At 53.1% G+C, this 10,829-nt stretch overlaps 1 protein-coding gene across 1 annotated transcript in view; it reads right to left on the reverse strand.

Moving 5' to 3' along the window:
• LOC140392933 (complement C1r-A subcomponent-like) overlaps positions 1-1,553 on the reverse strand; it is a 270,575-nt gene extending 269,022 nt beyond the window's left edge. The window contains exon 1 of the mRNA XM_072478713.1: positions 1,442-1,553. Within this exon, the coding sequence (XP_072334814.1) occupies positions 1,442-1,464 (23 nt within the window). The 5' untranslated portion in view covers positions 1,465-1,553. The remainder of the gene's footprint in view (positions 1-1,441) is intronic.
• Positions 1,554-10,829: the final 9,276 nt, after the last annotated feature.

The raw sequence follows: 10,829 nt of genomic DNA on the forward strand, positions 1-10,829 counted from the left end.
AGGGAATTTCCACAGCTCCCGACGCAGGGGATCCAAGATAGAGTGATTTCTGGGGTATGGGTCGGAGAGGGCAAAGTGTCCGAAATATACCGGGAGATGAGGGACGAGGGGGAGGCGATGATAGAGGAGCTGAAGGGAAAATGGGAAGAAGAGCTGGGGGAAGAGATTGAGGAGGAGCTATGGGCTGATGCCCTAAGTAGGGTAAATTCCTTGTCCTCGTGTGCCAGGCTTTGCCTGATTCAATTTAAGGTTCTACATGGAGCACATATGACGGGAGCAAGACTGAACAGGTTTTTCGGGGTGGAGGACAGGCGTGGGAGGTGCTCGGGAAGCTCGGCGAACCACACACACATGTTCTGGTCGTGTCCGGCACTGCATGAGTTCTGGGGGTGTGTGGCAAGGGTAATTTCAAAGGTGGTGAAGGTCCGGGTCAAGCCAGGCTGGGGGTTAGCTATATTTGGGGTTGCGGAAGAGCCGGGAGTGCAGGAGGCGAAAGAGGCCGATATTGTGGCCTTTGCGTCCCTGGTAGCCCGGCGTAGGATTCTACTCATGTGGAAGGAAGCGAAACCCCCCGGACTGGAGGCCTGGGTAAACGATATGGCAAGGTTCATAAGATTGGAACTAATAAAATTTGCGTTGAGAGGATCGGCTCAGGGGTTCTCCAGGCGGTGGCAACCGTTCCTTGACTATCTCGTGGAACGATAATGAAAAGATAGAAATGACAGCAGCAGCAACCCAGTGGGGAGGGGGGGGGGGGGGGGGGGGGCGAGGGGGGGAGGGGCGGGGGAGCACTATTTTGTGTTTTTGCTATTTGTTTTTTTTTTAGTTGTTGTTGTTAGTTCACTATATTATTTAAATAATGTTATTTACCAGTTAATGTATAATCCCTTGTTGAGTTGTAAAAACAGAAAAATTTTTGTTTGAAAATTTTTAATAAAATATATATATTTTTTAAAGCCTGTTAAAGAACTGGATGAGCTCATTCAGCCCCTTTCGAGCTTGTAACCTATCAACAGGAACAGACCCTCTCGAGACTGTTACATGACAACAGGAACAGGCCCATTCAGCCCCCTTCTCGAGGCTCTTTCTGTGAAAGTAAGGTGAATAACCAGATGTACGCAGACTGGAGATAATCAATGACAGAGAGGGGAAACGAGGCAAACTTTATTATGACACCACTAGTTTTGATCAGGAACACAGTGGCTGAAAGGACGATTGGAGCGGCCCAAAAGCAAATTTGACAATAAGGGTTTGGAAAATATTTTTGAAGGGTAATAGTTATAGGAATAGTAAAGACGGGAGTGAGAGTTCAATTGGTAAAGATTGGTCACGGCGCCCGCCAAGGCTCGAACCCCGAATGGCTTCCTCCTGTCCCCGACACACTCTTGCATTTACCTCAGAGTGGGAACCCCCACCCACCCCCAAGTCCTCGCCCTCTCACCTCAGCCTAACTCCGAGTGGCATCTTGCAGCAGAATCAAAGAGGTTTGAAAGTGGCAGCGCGGTGAATTCTTCTGTCCGTCAGGCTGCTAGGCACTCGCGGGTTTTGTGCCAGAGCTAACAACAGAACTCGTGCCCCCACCGGACTGGCCTTCAGGTTATCTCCATATCGACCTGTGTCGCCCAGATATTCAAGCACAAACAGTCAGCTGCTGGTGATCGATGGCAGGGCTGATTGAACTCGTGTGGCTTCGCACTCTGAATCACGTCTCACTTTCTCACCTTTCTCCCTCTCCCCTTTCTCTCTTGTTCACTCTTTCTCTGCCTCTCTCTCTCTCTCTCCCCCTGTCTTTCTTTCTCTCTGCCTCTGTCTTCTTCACTCACTTTAACTCTGTCCCCTTCTCTCCCACTTTCTCTTTTTCTCTGCCTCTCATGCTCTCTCCCTTTGTCTCTCTATCACTCTCTCTCGTTCTCTGTCTCTCACTCTGTCTCCCTATCTACCTCTCCCTCTCTCTGTCTTTCTCTCTCTCTGTCTCTCTCTCTCTCCCTCGGGGCTGGATTCTCCGTTTCAGAGACTATGTCCCCACTCCGGCGTCAAAACTGTTGCCTTTTACGCCAGAAAAACTGGCGTCAAAAGGTCACATATTCCCAGCCCTGCAGGAGCTGGCAGGGACCTGTGATGAAGCTCGCAGCTCTTCTGCAGATACGACCCCCCGCACCTCCCCGGTCAGAGGCGACAGCCTCCAGCGGCTGTGCCGTGCTCCACGGCGGACTGAGACCGCGGAGCTGGACCTCGTAAATAGTGCCCTCCGATCGGCCCGCCCCCGACTGTGGTAAACACCACTAGTGATATATTGCATGTATTACAGCACTGCCCGTGTATTATAGGTACGACGGTAAATCCCTGCCTGCTGGCTCCTCCCAGCAGATGGCATATAGAAGTGTCTGCTCTCCTGTGCTGCTCCCATTCTGGTCCCAGCTGCAGGAGGCACAACATCTTGTGCAATAAACCCTCGATTGTTTCACCATTCTCGTCTCGTGGTAATTGACGGTACATCAAATTATTGCACAAGATTTTAAAAGATGAACATCTTAATCAAGCCTGATCGCCTGGAGCTGAGCCCTCAAGCAGCCAACGCCACATCCACCTTCGACCACTGGCTAGCCTGCTTTGAAGGCTACCTCAGAGCAGCCACTGAAGAACTCTCGGACCCACAGAAGCTCCAAGTCCTCTACTCACAGATGAGCCCTGAAATTTTTCCCCTCATCCGCCACATCCACCTACACAGAAGCGATGACGCTACTCAAGGGACATTACGTTAAGTCGGTGAATCACGTGTACGCCAGGCACCTCCTGGCCACGAGACGGCAACTCCCGGGGAGGCTATGGACGGTTTATTGCGGGCCCTACAGATTCTCTGGAGGAACTGTGACTGCCAGGCAGTTTCGGCAGTCCAAAGAACTAATCAGAGACGCTGATGTCACGGGCATTAAGTCTGCGTACGTTCGCCAGTGACTATTGGAAGGGGGTACGGTACGCTCGATCTTGCGGAGACTAGGCATCTTGCTAATTCACTAGAAGTGGCCTCCCGTAATCTGGAGGCCTACACCCCCGACCGCGCGGGCATCGTGGGCCCCACCAGCTCACCGCAAGCCTGCGCCGCACGGCAGCCAGCCAACTCCGGAGGGCCCAAGTGTTATTTTTGTGGACAGACCAAACACCCCAGGCAGCGCTGCCCGGCCGGGAGCGCGACCTGCAACGGGTGCGGGAAGAAGGGACACTTTGTTCCCGTTTGCCAGGCCCGGTCGGTCGCCGCTGTTTCCAGGCCCGGCATTACTACACCCCCACATGTGATCCAGGGGCGCCGCCATCTTCTCCACCGCAAGCCAAATGCGGCATCTTTGATGCCGCCCGCCATGTGCGCCCCGTGGTTGCCGCCATCTACGGCTCCATTTTGGACGGCGCCTCAGGACCCCTGCTCGTCTGGCCGTTCGCTGCCCGCTGGTACCTCCACCACCGCTGATCAGCCCGGGACCTCCCAGCATCTTCCGCAGTTCGCCTCCATCACCCTGGATCAGTCTCGGCCCCAAAACCTCGCGACCGCTACGACGACGGTGAAGATCAACGGGCACGAGACGACCTGCCTCTTTGACTCCGGGAGCACAGAGAGTTTCATCCACCCCACTACGGTAAGGCGCTGCTCCCTCCCGGTACCCCCGTCACCCAGAAAATCTCCCTGGTCTCCGGATCCCATTCCGTTGAAATTCGGGGGGTACTGTATCGCGACCCTCACCGTCCAGGGCATAGAGTTCAGCAACTTCCGGCTCTACGTCCTCCCCCACCTCTGCGCTGCCCTGTTACTCGGCCTGGAATTTCAGTGCCATCTCCAAAGCCTCACTTTGAAATTCGGCAGGCCCCTGCCCCCCCTCACCGCCTGCGGCCTCACGACCCTTAAGGTCGATCCACCTTCCCTGTTTGCGAACCTCACCCCGGACTGCAAGCCCGTCGCCACCAGGAGCAGACGGTACAGTGCCCAGGACAGGACCTTCATCAGGTTGGAGGTTCAACGGTTTCTGAGGGAGGGGATCATTGAGGCCAGCAACAGCCCCTGGAGAGCTCAAGTAGTGGTAGTGAAGACTGGGGAGAAGCACAGGATGGTCATTGATTACAGCCAGACCGAGCTCTCCACCTATAACTATGAGATCTTGTATCGCCCGGGGAAGCTCAACGAGCCCCCTGACGCCCTATCCCTTGGTACATGTGCCAGCGCACAAGTGGACCGACTCCGGGCTCTCCACTATGACCTCTGCCACCCGGGGGTCACCCGGTGCTTCCATTTTGTCAAGGCCCACAACCTGCCTTACTCCATTGAGGAGGTCAGGACCGTCACCAGAGACTGCCAGGTCTGCGCAGAGTACAAGCCGCACTTCTACCGGCCAGATCGAGTGCACCTGGCGAAGGCCTCCTGCCCCTTTGAGCGCCTCAGCATGGACTTCAAAGGGCCCCTCCCCTCCACCGACCTCAACGTGTATTTCCTCAACGTAATTGATGAGTGCTCCCAGTTCCCTTTCGCCATCCCATGCCCCGACATGACTTCTGCCACGGTAATTAAAGCCTTGCACAGCATCTTCACTCTGTTCGGTTTCCCCACCTACATCCACAGCGATCGGGGATCCTCCTTTATGAGCGATGAGCTGCATCTGTTCCTGCTCAGCAAGTGCATCGCCTCGAGCAGGACGACCAGCTACAACCCCCCGGGGAAACGGGCAGGTGGAGAGGGAGAACGGAACGGTCTGGAAGACCGTCCTGCTGGCCCTGCGGTCTCAAAATCTCCCGGTCTCCCGCTGGCAGGAGGTCCTCCCCGACGCGCTTCACTCCATCCGATCGCTCCTCTGCCCTGCCACTAATGAGACCCCTGACAAACATGTGTTTGCCTTCCCCAGGAAGCCCACCTCTGGGGTCTCGCTCCCAACATGGCTGACAGTTCCTGGACCCGTCCTCCTCTGTGTGTGTGGACCCATAAAGCGGACCCTCTGGTCGAGAAAGTCCACGTCCTACATGCAAACCCGCAGTACGCCTACGTGGCACACCCCGACGGGCGCCAAGACACAGTCTCCCTCCGGGACCTGGCACCCGCTGAGTCCCCACCTACGATCCCCGACCTGACACCGCCCCCCCCGGGTTGCTCATTCACCCTTGCGCCACCCACCCTCCACCCAGTTAACCTCACCGCAGCCCCCACCCCAGCAGTATCCGTCCTCCCACTGGATCCACTAAGGGGTGATGAAGTAGATGACAACACGCTCCCGGAGTCACAGGTGACCAAGTCGGCGCCCACATCACCACCAGGACTGAGGCGATCGCGGCGGAGGGTCAGAGAGACTTAATTTGTAATGTTTTTGTCACCCCAGCTGCGCTTTTTTAAACAGGGGGTGAATGTGATAAACACCACTAGTGGTATATTGTATGTATTACAGCACTGCCCGTATATTACAGATACAACAGTAAATCCCTGCCTGCTGGCTCCGCCCAGCAGGCGACGTATAAAAGTGTGTGCTCTCCTGCGCTGCAGCCATTCTGGTTCCAGCTGCAGGAGGCACAACTTGTGCAATAAAGCCTCGAGTGTTCCACCATTCTCGTCTCGTGGTAATTGACGGTACATCACCGACCATGGCGGCCACCAACTGAGCCACCACACGAGTATCCCGAATGGCAGGACCACATTAGAAATACGCCGTCGGGACATCGGCCGATCGGGGGTGGAGAATAGCGGAGTGGGCCTCTAGCAATGGCCACAGGTGGGTGATACGCAGTTCGGCAGGGAGCCAGAGAATCGCGGAACCAGCGCCGGTCTCCATTCCATGTGCGAAAGTGGATTCTCTGCCCGACGTTACACGCGATTTTGGGGTGCGGAGATTCGAGCCCTCTGTCTCCCTCTCTCTCTGACTCCCTCTGCCTGTCACTCTCTCTGTCTCTCTCCCCATCTCACACCCGCTCTGTCTCCCTGCCTCTCTCCCTAGGCGGGATTCTCCGTTGTCCGACGGCAAAACAGCGAAACGTGATTGGGTACAGAATAGGTTGTGATGGTCCCCAGGCTACTCCATGGGACAGAGCCATCCTCCATGCCCCCCCCCCCCCGACACCTGGCGCTACCAGTCCTGGAGGCCCGCTCTGGTCTCGACAAGGGTCCGTACGCTCGCGGCCAGAGAGCACAAGGAGTGGCCCATCTCCGTCAGGGACTGCGCCACATCAGCCAGTGACTGCGCAATCTCCCTCTGGGACTGGACCACCCTGTCGGCCAGCGCCTGGGCAATGGCGCCACTGTTCCCAGCCATGGCCCGCTGTGACTGGGCCATGCTGAGGAGCGCCGTTGCAATGTCCAGGTGGCTCTGGCTCTGAGAGGACAACCCTGTCCTAGGCCTCGGCCCCCGCCTGTACAGAATGCCCCAGGCCTTGGACATGCTGATCCATAGCCAAAACTGTTGCCCCCATTGCCCCCACCGCAGAGGCCACCCGTGTGGTGTTAGCCTGGGTGGCACGCATGGCTGGCACCACCCCCTGCTCCTGCACACGGTTGGACTCCTCCACCTGCACCTGCAGGTGCTGGATGCTCGCCGACAGTAGTCCCTGGCTCTGTGGCTGCATCTCCATTATAGATGGGACTGTCCGTTCCAGAAGCCCGAGACCCATCTGGGCAGCAGTTAGTCCCTGGGGTCAGCCTGCCCTCCGACCGTCCGGCCCCTCGGCTGCTCCTACCTCCACCTGCTGTACCAGAGCAGCTGTATGATTAGCACCAGATAGTGTCCCAGGAGCCTCTTCACTAAAGTGCACGTCCGAGGCGAGTGTCTTTGGGATGGTGGAGAGTGCTGGGAGACAGCTCTGACGGGAAATCAGTGTCATCCTCCGGCCTGAGCTCCGGGGTGTCCTGGGTCTCGGGTGGAGGGCTGGTGTCCGAGCTGCTCCCATTACTTCTCGGCTCATGGTGGGGGGGGGTCCGACTGTGGCACTGGCTGGGGGCGGGGGGCACCAGATGGATTTGTCCGATTTCCAGCAGATCCTTCAAGACACAAGACAAGACGCATGAGCTGGGGGGGGGGGGGGGGTGATGTAGGGTGAAGGTGGCATAGGGTGCGGGTGGTGTTAGTGGTTTGGGTGCGGATGCGGGTGGTACTGTGGTGAGGATGATGTGCAAAGAGGGGAGGGGTACTGGTGGTGTAGGGTGATGGTGGTATAGGGTGAGGGTAGTCTTGGGGTGAGGATGATGTGGGGGTGAGGGGGATCTTGGGGTGAGGGTGATGTGGGGGTGAGGGTGGTCTTGGGGTGAGGGTGATGTGGGGGTGAGGGTGGTCTTGGGGTGAGGGTGATGTGGGGGTGAGGGTAGGGATGCGACTGGTGTAGGGTGAGGGTGGTATAGGGTGGGGGTGGGGTGGTGTAGGGTGAGGATGATGTGGGGGTGAGGGTAGGGGTGCGCGTGAGAGAGTGGGGTGGTGTAGGGTGAAGGTGGTAGAGGGTGGGGGGTGGGGTGGTGTATGGTGAGGGTGGTGTGTGGTGAGGGTGGTAGGGGGTGGATGGTGTAGAGTGTAGTGATCTGTATATCTGTACATACATCTGCACATACACCAGGGATTGCAGCACAGATGTAACAGCCACAGCATCACTAGAGGGCAGCATCAGAGACGGGTATAAAGGGTCCAGCCCAAGGGAGGATCCGCCTCTTTCAGAAGCACAGGGCTAGTGAGCAGCAGCAGACAGAGACAGCTCAGCATAGGCAGCTTACCTTAGCTTCACTGGTCATACCTCTTGACTGTATTATATCTAGTTAAGCTCTGGAAACCAAACAAACCCACTGAATAAAGTATCTGTGTTAACTGGAAGTCTACAATCTTTATTCAGACTGAGAGAATAACATATGATACCAGGAGTGATTTCAGAAAGTTAGCTGGACACCAGCAAGAGAAGAAAAACCTAAACCGGATATTCAACTGTGGAAGACTTCGCACAGTCTCGTGGATCCTCGACGACTACCTGATTCGATGGAACTTGTTGGTGGCAGCTGGAAACAACCGGTAATTTAAGTTATAACTGGAAAATGTTTATCACAGCTAATGATTTAAGCCATGCCTCTGACACAACGAAAATAGCCCTACTACTCTCAACAGGGGGGCATGGAGCTAGAGAAATCTATAATTGCTTTAATTACTTAGGAAATGAGGACAACACCAAAGTAGACGTTAGACTCCAAAAATTTGATGAACGCTGTAACGGTCAGGCTGGTGAGATGCTGGAAAGATTTAACTCTTGTCAGAGAAACGGAGGACCCATCTCTGATTTTATTACAAATCTCAAGTTAATACCACAAGGCTGTGATTATGCTGGTTTCAGAGACACTGTGATAATGCATCAATTAATTTCTGGACTATCTGATAAAAATTTGAGGGAAGAACTTTCACAAAATAAGTATCTAACTCTAGAAATCGCTACACAAAAATGCCTTGCTTATGAACACAAACAAAATCAATACTTTGAGTCTCTAGAAACACAGAATCATCATTTAGAAAACAAAATCGGTAAAAATGGCGCGAACACTCACCACGAGGCGAAGGCAGTGTTGGATTGGAGGAAGACGGAGGTTCTGAGCGGCAGCCCTCTTGAGAAAGGACCTACACATGCTCAGTTGCGAAAAGAGCGCACAGTACAGGAAACTCGGTGTGCGCATGGGCAATCAAGTCCTACGCATGACGTCACAAGAGTCATGATGTCAGAGGACCAGGACCACGCCCACTTAAAAGGGAAATGCACGAAAATGAACAAAAATAAATTTAAAGCGGCAAAATCCAATTTTCTTGCCTCAAAAGACAGAACAATGCCCGAACTTACACCAGCAGTTAAAAATAACTGTCACAACACCCTGGAACAAGCAGTTAGCACTGCCCTAGAAGATGATATGGTCCTTGTAGACTACGACTCAGATGAAGATTTCATCTTGGGAGATGTCTACCCCAGTACCAAATCCGAACCGCACCTAGAGGTGTTGTACCGTGAAGACCCCGACGATGAGTTCTTTGGATTGGGGAACCTTCAGCCCAGCATATATGACATCCCGACTCGTGAGTGCAGGATTATTCTGCAGCCTGACGCCAAGAAACAGAGAGTGGTCCATGTACCACGAAGGGTCCCAGCCTCCACACAAGAAGATGATTTGTTCATTGAACATGAAGAGAACGATCACAACTCCGAAACAAAAAGCGATGATTTGTCCAACGAACAATACACACAATATTGCTCAGACATGGCTGAGTTATTCAGAGATCCTGATCACAGCATCAGCAACACGGTTGAACAGTTCAATACGACTCTTCTCATGGTAGATGAATCCAACACCATGATGCCATGGACGATCGTCGATACATTGTCGACAGCAAGACCCAAGATGAAGATGACGCCGCACAGAGAGCAGAGAACGACTCCACAGAGAGAGCACAGATCGACTCTACAGCGAGAACACTGCACGACTCCACAGAGAGAGCGATGACAAACTCCACACAGAGAGCGATGACAAACTCCACAGAGAGAGCACTGCACGACTCCACAAAGAGAGAGCAATGAGAGACTCCACACAGAGAGCGATGACAAACTCCACAGAGAGAGTGATGAAGGACTCTACAGAGAGAGCGATGAAGGACTCCACAAAGAGAGCGACACAAGACTCCACAAAGAGAACGACGCAAGCGTCCACAAAGAAAGTGACGCAAGCCTCCACAGGCAGCTCGGTGACAGACTTAAAAATGGAAGCAAGCAAACACTCCATAGCGAACGCCATGCATGTACAAGACCATGAAGATCTATCAAGCTTATTTGAGCCACCAGAAGAAGACACTGAATGTCTACCCACTGTATGTGAGACAAGAGACGAATAAATCACAATTCCCATACAGGATGTGCAGGATCACAGCGAGACTGACATATCTCAGCTCGTCTGCACAGAAGCACTCAATAATCAGAGGACGGCCACCCATGAGTCCAGAGAGACCAGGTCAATTGAAATCTTGAAGATTTTGACCACGACCCACAACAAAATGAAATTGTGGAAGATTCTGACTCCAGAAAAGGAGCACAAAGAGATCACAGATGATTCAAATGAACCTGAAATGACTCCAAAAGAGGAGCACCAAGAAATCGATGATGATTCAAGTGAACCAGAAGTGAATCTAGAAGAGGAGTACCAAGTAAACAAAGAAGAGGAATCAAATCCACCACAAATGACTGATGTCACCAACATCAATGCAACATCAGATCATTCTCACAATTCTCAAGAAGATACGCTCAATGTAGCAGAGACCACAAAGGACACTGACACCAATAACTGTGACAATGACTCAAATCATCCATATGGCACACTCATTGAGTGCAACAAGAATGACAAAAGCAACAAGAAGCATCCCAGAAACAACAAGCACGACAAGAAAAAGAACACGAATAAAAGCGAAAACAACGAAAACAGAATCAACAAGCGTGACAAAAAGAACAAGAATGACAACAACAAGAACGACAACGAAAGCAACAAAGGCAGAAACGACAACAATGAAACAACGACCTGTACAACATGGTACAACTCTGCACGTGAAGGACAATGCCACAGCACACTGCAAAACAATGACAAGACTACAAACATGCCATGGTGTGATAAAGAATCTCACAAATTCACATCTGCTCCAGAACAAACAAGCAAAACAGCTTTCACGAACGATGACATACAGAATCAATACCACAAACACAGGAAAAAGTCGAGGTCAGACAACGGTGCGACACAGAATCGCTACCCACAATCAAATGGAACAGGGGAAAAGTGTCCACATCATTAAACGGCTCGTCAGCAAAGCAGCCAAGTC

This window comes from Scyliorhinus torazame, chromosome 16 (genome assembly GCF_047496885.1).
Source record: "Scyliorhinus torazame isolate Kashiwa2021f chromosome 16, sScyTor2.1, whole genome shotgun sequence".
NCBI classification, from domain to species: Eukaryota; Metazoa; Chordata; class Chondrichthyes; order Carcharhiniformes; family Scyliorhinidae; genus Scyliorhinus; species Scyliorhinus torazame.